General features: G+C 38.4%; 1 protein-coding gene across 2 annotated transcripts in view; it reads left to right on the top strand.

Annotated features, from left to right (window-relative positions):
* Positions 1-20,959, top strand: part of LOC134326413 (zeta-sarcoglycan) — a 100,123-nt gene that overhangs the window by 48,065 nt on the left and 31,099 nt on the right. Inside the window, exons 4-5 of one of the 2 annotated variants that reach the window (XM_063008568.1) lie at positions 2,959-3,081; positions 12,219-12,291. In XM_063008568.1, coding sequence (XP_062864638.1) covers positions 2,959-3,081; positions 12,219-12,291 — 196 coding nt within the window. The remainder of the gene's footprint in view (positions 1-2,958; positions 3,082-12,218; positions 12,292-20,959) is intronic. The other variant, XM_063008569.1, reaches the window with a different exon arrangement.

Raw genomic sequence — 20,959 nt, 5'->3', positions numbered from 1 at the left:
AATTAAGAACAATGGTTTCTAAGTGGTTAAAATATTGAACTGTTAATCAGAAGGTCACAGGTTCAAGCCCTACTACCAAACTGCATCACCAAATTTCCAATGTTGATGTCCAGTTTTTTTAAAGGTGTGCCTTGTCTGTCTGAAATAGCAAAGTAACCCAACAAAACCCATAAAGTAAATAAAAAAGCACTTATTATATGCACTTAATGGACAGTTATATAAGGGAAATTATATATATATATGCTAAGTATATGCTATAAAGACATAAAGAAAAGCTTGGTTCAAAGAAACTCCCTGATCTCAGCCTCGCCGAACAGCTCTGGAATGAACTGGAACACCAATTAAGGCTTTTCTGAGCCATATAAATGTGCTTTTGACAATGGGCACAAATTCCCACAGATATACTCAAAGTCTTGTGAGAAGCCATCTCAGAAGTGTGGCTATTGTTCTAGATGAAAAGATTACGCCCCGTTGGCAGCGTCCTGTGATGAAGGTCTAGAAGATGACCAACTCAAACAGCAGCAATAGATGAGCGATCATCTCTGACTTTACATCTACAAGGTGGACCAACTAGGTAGGAGTGTCTGATAGAGTGGACAGTGAGTGGACACGGTGTTTAAAAACTCCAGCAGCGCTGCTGTGTCTGATCCACTCATACCAGCACAACACACACTAACACACCACCACCATGTCAGTGTCACTGCAGTGCTGAGAATGATCCACCACCCAAATAATACCTGCTCTGTGGTGGTCCTGGGAGAGTCCTGACCATTGAAGAACAGGGTGAAAGCAGGTTAAAAAAGTATGAAGAGAAACAGATGGACTACAGTCAGTAATTGTAGAACTACAAAGTGCTTCTATATGGTAAGTGGAGCTGATAAAATGGACAGTGAGTGTAGAAACCAGGAGGTGGTTTTAATGTTATGGCTGATCAGTGTATAAATAATTTAGTGAGGCTCTGCAGGACCGACTGTGTGGCTGTAAGTGACCCGTACGCTCCAGTTAAATGATTGTTAATGCGAGTGTCGACTCTAATTACAGAGGTGGTTATGCTAACCACGCCGGCCACGCTAACCACATTGACTCAGACCTGCGAGTCGAGAGTGTGTGCACAGGTCAGCAGTGGTGTTTCTTTAACCTCTGCCTCCAAGGCCACCTCCAACACTCCTGAATAAAACTCAAGTGCTTCTCTGTGAATCAGACCTGAAAAAAACATCTTACACTGATAAAAGGAAATGTAGCGCGTTCGTTTATCCACCAGCTCCAGCGTGTATTTATTTCTCACCAGACTCTAACTGATCCTGGCTCAAAACTCCATTTCCCACAAGACTCGGTTACAGGAGATTACAGAAGTGATGGTCCAATAAGTCCTCCATCATGTCCTGTGGACAAACACGCACTCATACATGCTGTCTTAAATTGGAGCTAGCGTAGCGGCAAATAGCACGAAATCCCTCAGCAGGCTAGCATTCCTCTAGACGCCCGGCGCTTAGCCGTTTAAGACGAGACGAGATGGACGTTTCTGATAATCCCACGTCGGATTTTTGCTGGTGTGTGTTTTGATAGATTTACACAGTCTTGACCTTATGAGGCTGCTGCACGAGCTTCTGCTGTTTCTTTTTCTTTAGCGCCATGGTGATAAAAAAGCTTGCTTGACTGTGGACGGGCTTAACATTTTTATATTAATTCAAGAAAATGTGAGGTCTGATTAAATAAAGATACAGTGGTGCCTTGAAACTCGACATCAATTGGTTCTGGAAGTGGCGTGAAGTTTAATAGACGTTGAGTTTCAAGGTGTTTTATTCCCATAAGGATGGATGGAAAACCTGTTAATGCGTTCTATGGTTCTATGGATCTGCACATACACTGATCAGCCATAACATTAAAACCACCTTCTTGTTTCTAAAGTCACTGTCAATTTGATCAGCTCCACTTACCATATAGAAGCACTTTGTAGTTCTACAATTACTGACTGTACTCCATCTGTTTCTCTACATACTTTTTTAACCTGCTTTCACCCTGTTCTTCAATGGTCAGGTACCCCACAGGACCACCACAGAGCAGCACTGCAGTGACACTGACATGGTGGTGGTGTGTTAGTGTGTGTTGTGCTGGTATGAGTGGATCAGACACAGCAGCGCTGATGAAGTTTTTTAACGCCAACAGCGCCCGTGGGCAGCGTCCTGTGACCACTGATGAAGGTCTAGAAGATGACCAACTCAAACAGCAGCAATAGATGAGCGATCGTCTCTGACTTTACATCTACAAGGTGGACCAACTACAGCAGCGCTTCTGTGTCTGATCCACTCATACCAGCACAACACACACTAACACACCACCACCATGTTAGTATCACTGCAGTGCTGAGAATGATCCACCACCTAAATAATACCTACTCTGTGGTGGTCCTGTGGGGGTCCTGACCATTGAAGAACAGGGTGAAAGCAGGTTAAAAAGCATGAAGAGAAACAGATGGACTCCAGTCAGTAATTGTAGAACTACAAAGTGCTCCTGTATGATAAGTGGAGCTGATAAAATGGACAGTGAGTGTAGAAACCAGGAGGTGGTTTTAATGTCATGGCTGATCAGTGTATATTTCGCACCACTCAAGCCAAACTTAAGGGTACAAATCTCTGGACGAAGGGTGTCGAGTTTCAAAGATTTCGAGCTTAGGGGACGTCGGGTTACAAGGTGCCACTGTAGTTTGTTTCTTATCCAAGTTCTAATAATCTTACATACACCAAGAGTTCCTTCCTAAGCTAATAATTGTGTTAATTGGTTGCCTTTAATAAACCTATTGATTAATCATGTGCACAGTAGAAGGTCAAGTATGAATCATGGTGCTTCCTCCATCATGCTTCACAGTGAGGATGACACCTTTTGAACAGACTTTCTCCAGAGGGCTTTGAGTATTATAAATATAACACAGACTCTTTGCTGCTTTGTCCTTTTGTGCAGGTTCAGAGATGGTGGAGGCACAGTGCCAGCGGTTTGAGGTCAGAAGCAGTGATGGAGACCGAGTGTTGTTCTCCGCCGACGAGGACGAGATCAGCATTGGTACCGACAAACTGAGGGTCACAGGTAGATAACATCTAAACACCTTATATGCAAACATTTGGACATACACACATCATAAGTTCTATCTAAACAGTTGTAGCCTAGCAGTTAAGGTACTGGACTAGTAATCAGAAGGTCGCTGGTTCAAGTCCCATCACTGCCAGGTTGCTGCTGTTGGGCCCTTGAGCAAGGCCCTTAACCCATAATTGCTCAGACTGTATACTGTCACAGTACTGTAAGTCACGTTGGATAAATGTGTCTGCTAAATGCTGAAAATGTAAATCTAAACATATTGGAACACACTCAGTTAATAGACATTTGAGTTACGTAGAATACACTGTGTTTTAATATGTAGATCCATGTACGTATGTGTGGGTTCATCTCATTATGAATATGATCTGTTAGATAAAACACTTAATTCTGACATTTTTACACCTCCTTCTTTTACTTTAAGTGAGCAGCGTGGGAAGGTCAAGTGCTAAAATGAGGGTCATGACCGGCAAACTCAGTGTCCATTAAAACCACTGCTAGAATATTAAAGAGCAAAATATGAGAGAGCGAGAAATGAAAATCCAGGGGATAGATAGATCATCTCATTTGTGTTCAAAACAGAGAAAAAATGTCTAATGTGTTCAAAAGAGAAAAACAACTCACAAGATTGAGAGATTCAGTTTGGTTTACCATTTAACTTTGGATTAATTCATTGTTTGCTTTATAGGTAGGTGTGAATCAATGGATAAATAAATATGTGGATGGATGGATGGATGGATAAATAAATAAATAAATAAATATGTGGATGGATGGATAAATAAATAAATAAATAAATATATGGATGTATGGATGGATGGGTGGATAAATAAATAAATAAATATGTGGATGGATGGATAAATAAATAAATAAATAAATAAATATATGGATGGATGGATAGATGGATGGGTGGATAAATAAATAAATAAATATGTGGATGGATGGACGGATAGATGGATGGATGGATAAATAAATAAATAAATAAATAAATATGTGGATGGATGGATGGATGGATGGATAAATAAATAAATAAATATGTGGATGGATGGATGGATGGATGGATGGATGGGTGGGTGGATGGATGGATGGATAAATAAATAAATAAATAAATATGTGGATGGATGGATAGATGAATGGATAAATAAATAAATAAATAAATATGTGGATGGATGGATGGATGGATGGATGGATGAATAAATAAATAAATAAATAAATAAATAAATAAATATGTGGATGGATGGATAAATAAGTAAATAAATAAATATGTGGATGGATGGATAAATAAATAAATAAATACATATGTGGATGGGTGGATGAATGGATAAATATGTAAGTAGATAAGGGAGGTGGTTGTGTAGATATTTAAGTAAATGGATGGATTAATGACTGGATAAATGACTGGTTTGATGGATGAAAGTATGGGTGGTTGGATGGATGGGTGGATGGATGGATAACTATGTAAGTAGATAAGGGAGGTGGTTGTGTAGATATTTAAGTAAATGGATGGATTAATGACTGGATAAATGACTGGTTTGATGGATGAAAGTATGGGTGGTTGGATGGATGGGTGGATGGATGGATAACTATGTAAGTAGATAAGGGAGGTGGTTGTGTAGATATGTAAGTAAATGGATAGATGGATGAATGACTGGATAAATGACTGGTTTTATGGATGACAGTATGGATGGATGAGTAGGCAGGTTAATGGATGGGTAGGAAGGTAGGTGACGGCTTTGGCTGGATGGATGGATGAATGGATGGATAGATGAATGGATGGATGAATAACTATGTAAGTAGGTAGGTAAATAGGTAGGTAGGTAAATAAAGGTGGAGGTGATTGTGTAGGTATGTAGGTAAATGAATAGATGACAGTATGGATGGACGGACGGACGGATGGAAGGATGAGTAGGCAGGTTAATGTATAGGTGGGTAGGTAGGTGACAGCTTTGATTGGTGTTAATGGTTAAATTGCTGCATGATTAGCTAAATGGATGGACAACAGGGTGGCTGGATAAATAGGTAGGTAGATGAATGGATTGATTAATGGATGGATGGATTAATACATATGTAGGTAGATGGGTAATTGGCTTAATGAATGGGTAAAAAGGTAGGTGAGAAGTTTAATTGAATGGTTGATGGTTAGATGAATGGGTAGATGAATAATTAATTGATGGATTTGCAGATAAATGGATGGATGGAAGACTGGATGGATTGATGAATTAGTAGGTAGGTGGATGATTGGATGGACGGATGGATGGATGACTAGGAAGGTTGAAGGATGAGTGAGAAGGTAGGTGACAGCTTTGATTTGTGAGAGTGTTTAAATTGTTGCATGAGTGGCTGGATAGATGGTTGACAGAATGCATAGATGAATAGGTGGATGGATGGATGGATGAATGTAGTTAGATGGGTAGGTAGATGACTGAATGGATAGGTGAGAAGATAGATGAAAAGATTGATAGAAGAATAATTAATGTATAGACTTACAGATGTATGGTTGGTTAAATAGATTGATCGATGGATTGGTGAACACACATTGATCAGATTAATGGATGATATGGCATGAATGGATAAAGTCTGATTCAGTCTATTTCTCAGCCTGCTTTCTATCAGATTTTGAGGTTGATGGGCATCGCTGGTGAGAAGGTGTTGAACAGTGTGATATATACAGTATATACAGTGTATCACAGAAGTGAGTACACCCCTCACATTTCTGCAAATATTTCATTATATCTTTTCATGGGACAACACTATAGACATGAAACTTGGATATAACTTAGAGTAGTCAGTGTACAGCTTGTATAGCAGTGTAGATTTACTGTCTTCTGAAAATAACTCAACACACAGCCATTAATGTCTAAATGGCTGGCAACATAAGTGAGTACACCCCACAGTGAACATGTCCAAATTGTGCCCAAAGTGTCAATATTTTGTGTGACCACCATTATTATCCAGCACTGCCTTAACCCTCCTGGGCATGGAATTCACCAGAGCTGCACAGGTTGCTACTGGAATCCTCTTCCACTCCTCCATGATGACATCACGGAGCTGGTGGATGTTAGACACCTTGAACTCCTCCGCCTTCCACTTGAGGATGAGCCACAGGTGCTCAATTGGGTTTAGTCCATCACCTTTACCTTCAGCTTCCTCAGCAAGGCAGTTGTCATCTTGGAGGTTGTGTTGGGGTCGTTATCCTGTTGGATGAGGCCCAGTTTTCGAAGGGAGGGGATCATGCTCTGTTTCAGAATGTCACAGTACATGTTGGAATTCATGTTTCCCTCGATGAACTGCAGCTCCCCAGTGCCAGCAACACTCATGCAGCCCAAGACCATGATGCTACCACCACCATGCTTGACTGTAGGCAAGATACAGTTGTCTTGGTACTTCTCACCAGGGCGCCGCCACACATGCTGGACACCATCTGAGCCAAACAAGTTTATCTTGGTCTCGTCAGACCACAGGGCATTCCAGTAATCCATGTTCTTGGACTGCTTGTCTTCAGCAAACTGTTTGCAGCTTCTTTCTGGGATGACGACCATGCAGACCGAGTTGATGCAGTGTGCGGCGTATGGTCTGAGCACTGACAGGCTGACCTCCCACGTCTTCAACCTCTGCAGCAATGCTGGCAGCACTCATGTGTCTATTTTTTAAAGCCAACCTCTGGATATGACGCCGAACACGTGGACTCAACTTCTTTGGTCGACCCTGGCGAAGCCTGTTCCGAGTGGAACCTGTCCTGGAAAACCGCTGTATGACCTTGGCCACCATGCTGTAGCTCAGTTTCAGGGTGTTAGCAATCTTCTTATAGCCCAGGCCATCTTTGTGGAGAGCAACAATTCTATTTCTCACATCCTCAGAGAGTTCTTTGCCATGAGGTGCCATGTTGAATATCCAGTGGCCAGTATGAGAGAATTGTACCCAAAACACCAAATTTAACAGCCCTGCTCCATTTACACCTGGGACCTTGACACATGACACCAGGGAAGGAACAACGACACATTTGGGCACAATTTGGACACAATTTGGACATGTTCACTGTGGGGTGTACTCACTTATGTTGCCAGCTATTTAGACATTAATGGCTGTGTGTTGAGTAATTTTCAGAAGACAGTAAATCTATACTGCTATACAAGCTGTACACTGACTACTCTAAGTTATATCCAAGTTTCATGTCTATAGTGTTGTCCCATGAAAAGATATAATGAAATATTTGCAGAAATGTGAGGGGTGTACTCACTTTTGTGATACACTGTATATATACTGTATATATATATATATATATATATATATATATATATATATATATATATATATATATATATATATATATATAGAGAGAGAGAGAGAGAGAGAGAGAGAGAGAGAGAGAGAGAGAGAGAGAGAGAGAGAGAGAGAGAGACTGGAGACTGGAGACTGGCCACTGAAACCAAATACACACCTGCCACCAGTTGAGATATCCCATATCTCATACCATTCCACACATACATACGCACACTTCATTTATTTCTTGTTCTAGTTTGTTTATGTAATGCCATGGGGCTAATTACTAAAGTTATCAAATGAATGTTAAATCAATGTACATGTTTTTTAATGCAATTATTTTCTGATTTATTAATCAGTCTGTACAGAAGTGTTGGCAATACAAATGTGAATATTTGTCATGCTAATAAAGCATCTTGAATTAAATTTAATTGAGAGAGAGAGAGCATGTGTCTGAGATTCCCTAATCAAAGCACCAAGCCTCTCTTAACAAGACTTGCATCCTTAAATAGTTTAGGTTTAAACAGCACTGAAATCAAGCATGGACACGCCCATATTTTGAAAACCCTTCCAATCAATTTAGGGCATGAATTGACTTATACAGTTAAAGGTTGTGGTGGAAAAACCCTTAATACAATATGTCAGAGACTGGATTATAGTCTACAATGAAGGGTCACACTGACAAAGTCTCACATACAGACTTTGTGAATGTGATAAGAAGGAAAGAAAATAATCACCCCTTATACTCCCATCAGTGACCTTGTAGGACAGTGGAGGATTCCACCGTTAGCTAGAACATAGAAACTGGTCTAAACCAGCTAGAACTGGGTTTTGGAGGTCATACAATGCAATTGATGCACTTCTTGTTGGGTACACCACATACGCATCCAGTAACGTTCCATTGTAGAAATATATTGGAATATTGGAATATGACTACTGGCAATCATGGCCTAAATATATCTATGTTCTAAGTAGTGATTGATTATGTATTATTACTTCTAGTGTAGTTGTTCCAACCAACCTTTACTAGACTTGTCAGATTAAAAGCTGACCTCAAGATTAATAAATACCCTCGGATCAACCAATCAGATCCACTGTTTCCGGTTCTCAAAGCTTTCATATAATGTGCTTTACAGAGAGGCTCTGTTCTCACCACATCCAGACGTTTAGACATGCACTCTACTCACAGCTTCTACAACCATCCTTTCATATACAGGGGTGAAATGGTGTTAAATTCCAGTACTACTACAACCACAACTCTCGTGTTTTATTGTTCACCTCTAAGTGGGTAGCACTGTCACCTCACAGCAAGAAGGTCCTGGGTTTGATCCCCAGGTGGGGCATGTTTGCATGTTCTCCCTGTGTCTGCGTGGGTTTACTCTGGGTGCTCCGGTTTCCTCCCACAGTCCAAAGACGTGCAAGTGAGGTGAATTGAAGATACAAAATTGTCCACGACTGTGTTCGATATAACCTTGTGAACTGATAAATCTTGTGTAATGAGTAACTACCGTTCCTGTCATGAATGTAACCAAAGTGTAAAACATGACGTTATAATCCTAATAAATAAATAAATAAACAAACTTATTGTTCACCTCCCCTTGACCTCGATGTTTTAATATTTCAATACCTGTTTAGAGTGGAAAGAAAATTAAAAATGTGGCATTGTGTATAGCAAAAATGATTTATGGTTAAGGTGCAACCTTTAATAATAAATACAAATAATTATTTGTCCCAGTGCACATGACATTAATAAAGTCGGTGGTCTGGTTGTGAAAATAAAATCCTCTCAACAGGAAATCAAACGCGCCCTTTCAAACGCACCAGCTTGTCTGCGCTCCTGTCTGTGTTGTTGAAATAAAATTTACCATCATGGAACATCCAAACTTAATCTACTATACAGATTTTGCCTGCCAAAACCTCAAAGCGCTAGATATCAGTCAGCTGCAGCGCTGGAAGCTGGCGCTAACGTTAACTTGCGGTAATGAAAGGCAACTGGGCTCCGTCCAGCGCGGATCAAAGAAACAGCAGGACTTAGAAGCGGTTGATAAGAGGATGATGTTGGAAGATTAGTTTACTTGCTTAAAGTGTGACTGTGACTGGTTTTTAATGTGGGTTTGGGCAGGCAGCTGCTCTCCATTCGTACATTCGTACAACTACTTTACAATACAAATGAGATAAACATCGAACTGTTTTAATGTTATTTACTGTGTAAACATGCCATTGGGGTCAAAAGTTTACATACACTTGCAAGGGACTTGAGACTACAGTTACTTCCACACAAATCACACATTTAAGTCCTTTAATTGTTGGGTTTCTGAATCTCCAAAATACACATACAGTGTGTGCTTAGATGCTGCAGCGTTCTAATGCTCTAGCTCACTACTGCTGAGACCTCAAGCCAGTGGCGGAACTAGGAGCTCATGGGCCCCAGTGCAAAAAAAATGTCATATATATATATATATGTATATATATATATATACATTTAGCATTGATCCATGACGTTGGTCTGTGTTTAGCTGCACTTTCAGAACATTAGACAGTGGTTGTTACAGAATGAAGGCCATCTCTAAACTGTGGTTTGTGTCTGGCATTCTTCAGCGCGACGTCCTCCGGAGTCAGGACTCGAATTACCACTTATTCCGGCTCCCAGAATGCCTCTTAATTCATTCAGTGTTGTTTATCTGAGCGAGAGCAAGTGCGAATGAGTTTCTGGGACACAAAATGATATTTAAGTGGCTATTTTGAGTTTGACGCAGGAAAACGAGGGCAAGATAAAGGAAACTGCATACTGTGGTACCTTAAAACTCAACGTCAGTGGGTTCTGGGAGTGGTGTTGAGTTTTAAGGTATTTTTTCCCATGAGGGTGTTTGGGAAACCTATTAATGTGTTCCATGGTTTTGTGGATTTGCATATATATTTTAGGCTAATGTAAAATAATGGGGTTGTTTTGACACTTATATACTGAAAATAACACAAATATAATATACAAAAATTGAAATAAAAAGCTGATTTGAGAACCCCGAGCTGTAACACAAGTTTAAAAGTGAAACAGTGAGCAAAATCCAGATAAACACAGATACATGTGGAGCTTTCAGAGTCAGAGTGAATCTGACAGTTATTAAACACAAATGCAGATTCGTCTCATATTCTCACTTTGATGACATATTACTTCACCGCTCAAGCCAAGCGCTGAACAAAGCGGATGTTCATTGTTAACTTGAAATTAAATAAATACATTTTAAAAAAATGAACTAAACGCATTGAGTTTAAGGGAAATGTTGAGTTTAAGGGTACAAATTTCTCGACGAAGGACGTCGAGTTCCAATGATTTTGAGTTTAGGGGACGTTGAGTTACAAGGTACTGTACTGTGTTTAAATTGTGTTTATATATTGTTTCAAGTCACTTGTTTTTTTTAAACTGTTTTAATGCTTAATACTGTTTTTTCTTTGTAAAATTAAGAAAATCTTAAGGACATTAAGCTACGCCGTGTCTGAGTGTATAAACACAATGATTGATGAATGAATAATACAAGTGACACCAACCAAAATCTTGCTTTAGGCAGCACATTAGTTATGACTGGCTCTGCTATGAATCTGTGGTTGTTTTGAGCTTGCTTGATTGTAAGCGGTGTCACAGTTTTAAAAACGTATGTGTTCCAGCCATTTAGTCACAGAAAATATGGTTGCAGAAATCACTTGAATCATATTACTGGTATATTACTATATATGATGGTTCTTCAAAAAGTTTCCGCACTTTTTTTAAACAAATGACATCACTTTTCTACACGCTCATCTTCCTTTGCGATGTATTTTCCCAGCGTCGTAACATTTGAATGCCATCAGCAAAAAAAAGGTTTTGGTTGAGCGAGTAGCCACTGATGCAGCGCTGCTTTCACATCATCATCACATAAAACTCTTCTTCCCCTTAAAGCTTCCTTGAGCGTCCAAAAAGGTAGAAATCAGATGGCGCTCTATAAATCCGGACTATAAGCAACCATAACATTAAAACCACCTCCTTTTTTCTACACTTACTGTCCATTTTATCAACTCCACCTACCATATAGGAGCACTTTGTGTGTTTCTCTACATACCTTTTTAACCTGCTTTCACCCTGTTCTTCAATGGTCAGGACCCCCACAGGACCACCACAGAGCAGGTATTATTTAGGTGATGGATCATTCTCAGCACTGCAGTGACACTGACATGGTGGTGGTGTGTTAGTGTGTGTTGTGCTGGTATGAGTGGATAAGATGCAGCAGCGCTGCTGGAGTTTTTTAATACTGTGTCCACTCACTGTCCACTCTATTAGACACTCCTACCTAGTTTGTCCACCTTGTAGATATAAAGTCAGAGACGATCGCTCATCTATTGCTGCTGTTTGAGTCGGTCATCTTCTAGACCTTCATCCTTGGTTGGTGGACTATTCTCAGTCCAGCAGTGACAGTGAGGTGTTTAAAAACTCCAGCAGCGCTGCTGTGTCTGATCCATTCATACCAGCACAACACATACTAACACACCACCACCATGTCAGTGTCACTGCAGTGCTGAGAATGATCCACCACCCAATTATAATACCTGCTCTGTAGTGCTCCTGGGAGAGTCCCGACCACTGAAGAACAGCATGAAAGGGGGCTAACAAAGCATGCAGAGAAACAGTTGGACTACAGTCAGTAATTGTAGAACTACAAAGTGCTTCTATATGGTAAGCGGAGCTGATAAAATGGACAGTGAGTGTAGAAACAAGGAGGTGGTTTTAATGTTAAATTGGTGTATATATTTCTCTCTTTTTTCATTATTCTTCTCCCTGTATCTTGTTCATCCTACTCTGGTTTGTTTTTATTGAATTAATTAATTACTGTATTTAATTTTTGCAGGTAATGAGGGAGTGGTATTCTCTCATTCTGTGGAGACGCCACACATTCGAGCCGAACCTTCCCAAGACCTGAAGTAAGTCTCAGCCTCTCTAAAGCTTCAGTCATGCTAGAAATCTGACATTCGCTTTGGTTCACTGGTCAAGTGGGCTGGTCAGGCTGAAACTGGGAGACTTTGGATGAAAGTGATTCACCTCTGTGGTTCAGTTTAGCGTTTAGCAATACAGAAATTGTAATCTGGGAATTTATTCTGGTTAAGCTTTATAAATGCAAAATTAAGTCCTTCAGTTTTATCTACATAATTTTGTACCTGCCCTGTTGCTGAGGCACTGTTAGGCTGGGTTTGGCTAAGAAAAAAGTATTAACTTTTAAATGATAATTAACAATATAAGTAAAACACACACAATGTTAAAATTCAGTGATAAATGTAATAGTTAGCTTGGGCAGTATTGTAATAAATTACAGCCTACACTGTACTGTCAACTCTAAAATACTGTCATACATTTACATTTTCGTCATTTAGCAGACGCTTTTATCCAAGGCATCCAAAACAGTACTGTGACAGTATATTGTCCAAGCAATTGAGGGTTAAGGGCATTGCTCAAGGGCCCAACAGTGGCAACCTGGCAGGGGTGTGGCTTGAACCAACGACTTTTTGATTACTAGTCCAGTACCATAACCCATAGGCTACAACTGCCTATCATAGCAGCTGTGTATATAAGTAAAGCATCACACAGCTACTGGTCAACACAAAGGCCCTTTTAGAATAATAATAATAATAATAATATTATTATTATTATTATTATTATTATTATTAATAATAATAATAATAATAATTATTATTATTATTATTATTGTTGTTGCTATTAGTATTATTATTATTATTGTTATTGTTATTATTATTATCATTATTATTGCTATTATTATTATTATTATCATTATTATTGCTATTATTATCATTTATCATTATTGTTATTACTATTTTTATCTTAATTTTTTCTATAGTAATAATAATAATAATTATTATTATTAATTATCATTAATATTATTATTACTATTATATTATCATTATTATTATTATAATTTTTTTATTTTTATAATAATTATTAATATTATCATTATTATAATTATTAATAATAATTATTATTATTACTATTATTATTAATATTACTATTACTATTACTATTATTATTATTATTATTTTATAAAATAATTATTATTACTATTATTATTATTATTTAATTAGCTTTTAGAACTTTTTATTTAGAACGTTTTATTATATAGCAATTTATTTACATTAACTCCTCTCTTCCATTTTACAAGTTTCATACTTTATAGTGTTCTGCTGATTATTCAAAATACAAAGCTTTATTTATTTGTATTGTGTGACGATTTGTCCAAGACTTAGCATTTTTTTATGACTTACTTGTTATTTAAGTATATATTTTTTATTTTGCAATTTTATGCATACATTTTATCATCTCAACATTAATTAAATAATTATTTAATTATTATTTTATACATTAAGACTTTGTTGGCATCTGCCTCGCCTGTCCAAGTCACTATTAGCAAGCTTAGCTAAATTTTTAATGATCTGTAAATCATCCGTACACCATCTCTCTTTATATTTCCAGGTTTTATTATGCTAACAAAGATTTAATTGCATTAGCTGTGAGGTAAAAGCTAATTAGCGCAGACGTAGCGTTAGCCTCCGTTCACATGAACCATGACAGCTGCTATATAAGCCTCACAGATTCATTTCCATTCTCTGCTCCTTTTATTCCGGTTCTTCTTTCTTCACAGACACTTTATTCTGTTTTATTAAGTGTGGTTAGCATTCTTTGCCTGTGCTAGCTGCCTGTGGCTCTGTCAGATTCATTTATTCACTCTTTCGCTTTTGATTAGCTTTGCTCTCTGTACTCTGCCATTCATTTGTAGACTGTGAGTCAGACTGGTTTTATCTTTTAGTGCTGTTTTATTGAAGTGCATTTATCACCTTTTGTACCAGCAGTTAAAGAGGTGCTATGTGATATAGCTAACTGTGCTAGATATATATACATCTGTGCGTTCGTTATTTTTTGAGGATGTTTAGGTAAAAGTTATCAAAAGAAGAAGCAGGATGGATGAGATTTCTGTCTCTTTTTCTGAGAAATTGCCACATTATGCAGTTAAAGTCAATGACACACATAAAGGACTAATGGAGTCTGTTAGTGACTAATGATGTGTAGTACTGCTGTACTGCAGCTCAGTTAAAAATATACAGTGCTAAAGTCAAGGACCTGGTCAGAAAGAATAAATTGGACAATTAGCTCTGTCTTGAAGTACACTGACCGTGTAATAATCGTGTTGTTAAAACCATTTTAAGATGATTTGGAATTTGTGACATAGCGTATTATTGTGCTAGATGTAGTTATTATAAGATGCCCGACGTGTGCCATTGACACCTTTCTCATACAATTACACCACCAGCAGCAGCAGCCTAACTTTTAACACAAATTTATGGTCCATGGATTCTTGTAGTTTACCGTCTACATGCCCCAGCAGAAATAAAAAATAAACCATCAACATTTTTAAATTTTTAACTTTCAAGTCTTATTGAGCCTTAACTTACTGTAGCCCTAAACTGAACCCAATACCATCTTTTGAGACACCTCAAGGTTCAATGCTTGGTACATACACACTTTTCTATTTATTATGGTTAGTGAGCATTCACATGAGAAGTGGCAAAAAGCTTTTGCATAAGCTGTGCCGTTGTTTTCTTTTGGAGTGTGGCGGTGCTGCTTAGCTTGTTGCTCCGCTTCCCTAAGAGGTGTGCACTGCTCACTTTTTTTGAGCATTGAGCTTATGAATTTTGCACTTCCTGTAGCGCTCGTACTTTACCTGATTGAACTTTGACCCAGTTTGCCGCTGACCTTCAATGAGACGAACTGTTTGACATAACAAGGTAAAAACGACTCAGGCAGAATGAACAAAACTTAACGTAAACAAAGTTTAACATGACTTATTGTACTAAAACAACGGGTGAGGAGTTTCATTAGTGGAGAGAACTTATGATCAGTAATAATTAAGAGAAGTTTAGCATTCCTGTGTTCTTCTTTCAAGTACACTAAACCAGGTTAAGCTTTTTTTTTTTTTTTTTACGTTAAGCATTTTAGACTCTCTCGGAAAAGCTGATTCTCACAATTTCTCAGAACCTTGAGCTGTAACACAAGTTTAAAAATGAAAAAGTGAGGAAATTCCAGATAAACACAGATACATGTGGAGCTTTTAGACTGGATGGTTATTCCACACAAATGCAGATTCGTCTCATATTCGCTCTTTGATGACATCAAGCCAAGCACTGCACAAAGATGCTTTTTATCTAAATGCGCCCTTATTGTAGCTCTTCAGCCAGCTCACACCAGTCTGGCCATTCTTTTCTTATTTAATAAGGCATATTCACTTGTAAAACTGCTGCTTACTGGATGTGTTCTGACATACTCAAACCAGCCCGTCTGGCACCAACAACTATTTACATTTTTAGCATTTAGCAGACACTTTTATCCAAAGCGACATTCAGTACTGTGATAGTACATAGTCTAAGCAATTAAGAGTTAAGGGTCTTGCTCAAGGGCCCAACAGTGGCAACCTGGCAGTGGTGGGGCCTGAACCAGCTACCTTTTGATTACTAGTCCAGCACCTTAACCTCTAGGCTACAACTGCCCTACAACTATTCCCCAGTCAGAGTATTTTTTTTTCATTCTGAAGCTCTTGATCCATGTCTGTTTAATTTTACACACTGTTCTGCTGACTTATGACTGATAATTACCCAGTGCTCACTGGAGCATTCATGTATATACAGTATATATCAGAAATTCTGTTAAACAAGACTGAAATGTAAGAATCATGCTAATTATATAAGATTTTTTAAGAGAAGAATGAATCATTTAAATTCAGGCCTTGCACTCTATCCTCTGAGACTTTCTAAGAAGAGAAGTCACGTCTGATTCATGAACTAAGCGATAGCCTTCAGTTTTATCCACTAAGATCCAGGATGAATGTCGGCACACCACATCCTCTCAGTAATGTAATTCTCTTTCTGCCCCCGGATAATTTCATTCATCCCGACACTAAATCAGAAACCCTTCCTTAAACACCCTCTCTCACCCTTCTCCTCTCACGTCGGCTAAGTGAATATCAGAATTCAGCTTAACAAGGCCACTTAGATGTTCATAAATATGCTCCGATCTCTGAGCCCAGAGGTCCATCAGGATAATGAAGAACGTCACAGAGTTCACATGTATTTACAGAAAGTGGCTCAGCCAAAAGCTTCACTTCCTTCTGTAGTTTATTAAAGAGAATTACGATCAGTGACACGTTTACTACTTCATACTGCAAAAAGTTCTAATAGTTCAGCCAAATAATATATTCACACAACTTTCTACTTACAGGAAGTGTGGACAACCAGCCAAGAAGTATTTGGTGTGGAGTTTTGCTTCTTTAGATAGATAGATAGACAGACAGACAGTAGATAGGTAGTCAGATAGATAGATAGATAGATAGATAGATAGATAGATAGATAGATAGATAGATAGATAGATAGATAGATAGATAGATAGATAGATAGACAGACAGATAGTAGATAAATAGGTAGGTAGACAGATAGATAGATAGATAGATAGACAGACAGACAGACAGACAGACAGACAGACAGACAGACAGACAGATAGTAGATAAATAGGTAGGTAGACAGATAGATAGATAGACAGACAGACAGACAGACAGACAGACTAGATAGATAGATAGATAGATAGATAGATAGATAGATAGATAGATAGATAGATAGATAGATAGATGATAGACAGAGAGATAGAGAGACAGATAGACAGACAGACATGATAGATAGATAGATAGTAGTTTAGTGTTCGATGATGTCCCGAGCTAGTTAAGCATTATACAGCGTGATCGCTGCTGGTATAAACGATCTCCTGTACCGTTCCTACGGTTTATGATGTTGTATTAGAGCTACAAGGCTAATTTAAAGGCTAACATAAAGGAGAAACGTATTTAATTAATGCAGACAGTTTGAACTTTCTGCATGAATCAACATACACTTATCTTACCAATGAAAACAACGGGTGTGTTCGAAAACCTAGTGAGCTGCCGTGCTGTCTTACTGCCTACATAAGCAGCTGCCTGAGTAGAGAGGATTCTAGTAAGTCATCGACTTGTAAGTCAGGTTATTCGAACGCTCTACAGCAATTCCACCAGTTTTCGCTCACTAAGCTAACACAGTTAGCCTCATGCCATTCAAACCAATGGGATGAGGTGGCACAACGTGCTAGCATGTCAACTAACTCCCTCCGTGTACCGAAAACGGTTAAATTCGCTGACAAGCCCGAATTTGCAAATAAAAACACTTGTGCACGTTTAAACAAATTGAAAATCAATAATAATGTATTTATGTTTGAAAATAACTCGTTCAAACGTTCAAAATTCGTTTCTCCGCACCGCCCGCCATATTTTTTCTTTTTCTGTGGGAAAAGTTGTGCCGCACTGAATGCTGGGATTACATTCACCGCTAAGGCAGCATCGGATGCTCACTCGTTCTTGAGTCAAAATACTGTTTAAATTTTAAGATACCTTACTAGTGAGGATATTAAGGCATCTAGGATTTCGAACATCCTCCTTCTCGGGAGCGCGAGTAGGATGACCGAAAATGCATCTATGTAGACAGAGATTTTCGAACACACCCAACATTTAAGGCCATCATAATTCCAGCATTTAAGATTAACAGCAGCAGAGTTTAATCATTTGAAAATCTAGTACAGAGCGGCACGGTGGGTAGCACCGTCACCTCACAGCAAGAAGGTCCTGGGTTCGATCCCCAGGTGAGCGGTCCGGGTCCTTTCTGTGTGGAGTTTGCATGTTCTCCCCGTGTCTGCGTGGGTTTCCTTCGGGAGCTCCGGTTTCCTCCCACAGTCCAAAGATGTGCACTTGAAGTGAATTGAAGATACAAAAATGTCCAAGACTGTGTTTGATATTAAACTTATGAAGCAATTTAAGGTTAAGGGCCTTGTTCAGGTGCCCAAATGTGGCAACTTGGAGATGTACCAGGATTCTTTTGATCACAAGTCCAGCAGCTTAACCACTAAAAATAACTGGGCACCATTTAGAGGGCACAAATGGCAGTGTGCTAAAAATTGGCCACTGAGTCTGCTGGGTGGGAAATTACCCTGTGTAAGAAGAAGAGGATGAGCCTCATTTGCGAATCCACCGAAGCACAGGTAAAAAAGAAGGGGTTGAGGGACTGAAGGGACCGTGCACGCGTCAAAGGGGCTATACCCTCCTATACCCTCCTCAAACGCAATCGGGATCCCCAGCAGTGGAAGAGAGAAATACATAAATAAATAGAAATAAATAAATACTGGGGTCGTATGTAGTGTAAACACACTATCAAATAAGCAAACTATTGTACCAACTGGACTAGCACAACTACTGACAACATGCTAATGACTAAGCAAATTACTGTAACTGCTTAAATAGATCATAAAAACCACTAGCACTAGCAAATGGACATTTTACTGTAACTGCTGCCGCAGCACGTCTGCTTTAAACCACTAATCAATAAATCACCATCAATAAAAAACTATATTTAATAAAGGAGTGCACTTAGCTTACACGCTAATGGCCTAGCTGCTATACATTTAGAAATAACTTGCTTATTGTAAAAACTTTAAACTCTTAAATACCATGACAAGTCTGATGATGCTAATGCTAATGAACAGACCAACTATCCACATGTCATTAAAGTGCTAGTACACTAATGACATGTGGATACACAATGATAATCACTAGGAAGTTTTTGTGTTTTTAGTCATCATGCCACTCCAAAATATTCAGGACTGAGACTCTGTGAAGGAGTGTGAGTGTGAGTGTGAGTGTGAGTGTGAGTGTGTGTGTGTGTGTGTATGTGTGTGTGTGGGGGGGGGGGGGAGTGGGGGGGAGTTTGCTGGATCTTGATATTTAAAATGCTATGCACCTTTATAGAAGCTGATAGCATCTGTTTCTCCAACCACATCCAGACTCCTTCTGTTTAGAGTCACTATATCGCTCCATCTGCCCGATAAATACCAACAGCAACGTTATTTACAGAGCAGCTGATACAAGCACAGAGCTCAGAGTTCTAATGCTGCGCCGTCGCAATAAAAAACAGCTCCGAAATGATGCAACCTTCTCATAAACACAGCTCACTACCACCATTATTATGACTTTTAGTTTTTTTTTTGTATACTTTATCTTTTTTTTTTTCTTTCTCTTTACTCTTACAGAAAGTCTGAATAGAATTTGACACTTTATTTGAATTTTATTTGGCCCTTTGTTTATTTGTGTTATTATTTTTATTTTTTATTTTGTTTTTTATGTTGTAATTTTAATTTACCTTGTTTGTCTTTATGTCCAAATTTATTTATTTACATTTTAATGATTTATTAATTGATTTGCTTTTTTTCTCGTTCTTTTCTTTTTTTGTTGTTTTCTTTGTGTCCTTTATTTATTTTGGGTTATTATTATTTTGGGTTATTTTTCTTTTCTTATGTATTTTAATTTTGATTACATTTCTATTTTATTTTCTTTATTTTTCAATTTTTTTTTTCTCTTTTTCTTTCTTTATTTTTATTATTTCTTTGTTTTTTCTTTTCTATTTTTTCTTTTTCTTTCTTTTCTTTTTTTCTTACTCAATTTTATTCCTTCTTCCATCATTTCCTTTAATTTCTTCCTTCCTTCCTTCCTTCCTTCCTTCCTTCCTTCCTTCCTTCCTTCCTTCCTTCCTTCCTTTCCCTTCCCTTCCCTTCCCTTCCCTTCCCTTCCCTTCCTTTCCCTTCCCTTCCCTTCCCTTCCCTTCCCTTCCTTCCTTCCTTCCTTCTCTTTCTTTCTTCCATTCCATTACGATCCTTTCCTTCTCTTCCCTCCCCTTTCTTCACTTTCTTTCTTCCATTCCCTTCCTTCCCTTTGTTCCCTTCTGTTTTTTCTTTCCCTTCCTTCCCTTCCCTTCCCTTTCCTTTCTTCATTTCCTTTCCTATATATTTTTTTTTTTTTCCTCACAGTGACAGAAACTTTTAAACCTGGCTGTTTTTGAAATGTCACGTCCTGTCGTGATGGCGTCTGGGTGTGGGTGATGATGCTCATCTCACTGTGTTATGGTGCTATCAGTCATGCTGAAAGGCTGAGGGGCCTAAAAAAACCATCAGGGAATCAAAAAGGAAAGGTTAGCTTCAGGAATCCCAGTGCTTACTGCTAGCACTGGACCGAGCCAAAAGTCAATATCCAGAAGTACAGGGACAGGGGAAAGGGCGCAGTGTTATAAATCAGAGCTCTCACCATCAACAGAGCCCGGTGTGTGGAGACAGTGATAAATTAATACTTACTCTGCTCTGATATGCAAGGAGAAAAGCTTTCAGTAGTAGTCAAAAAAATTTAATTTAATAAGAAGAAGAGGTTTTGGCAATAGAGTAAAACTACACATTGTATTAAATAGATTTTTTTTTATTTAGAGAACGATGTTATTGAACACATATTACCCATGTAAATAATTTATTTCATCTTATTACTTCATCAACCAGTTTATTAATATTTATTCTAGGCATAAACGTAGCTAATTGTCAGGTTTGATTTTAGCAGCCCTGTAGATTATAAATCTCACTTAACTCAACCCTGAACATCGAAGTTGAGAAGTCCCCTTAAAATCAGCAAGGCTATGTTGCGAT

Source organism: Trichomycterus rosablanca, chromosome 14 (genome assembly GCF_030014385.1).
Source record: "Trichomycterus rosablanca isolate fTriRos1 chromosome 14, fTriRos1.hap1, whole genome shotgun sequence".
Taxonomy (NCBI): domain Eukaryota; kingdom Metazoa; phylum Chordata; class Actinopteri; order Siluriformes; family Trichomycteridae; genus Trichomycterus; species Trichomycterus rosablanca.
This window is presented reverse-complemented; position numbering and strand designations above follow the sequence as displayed.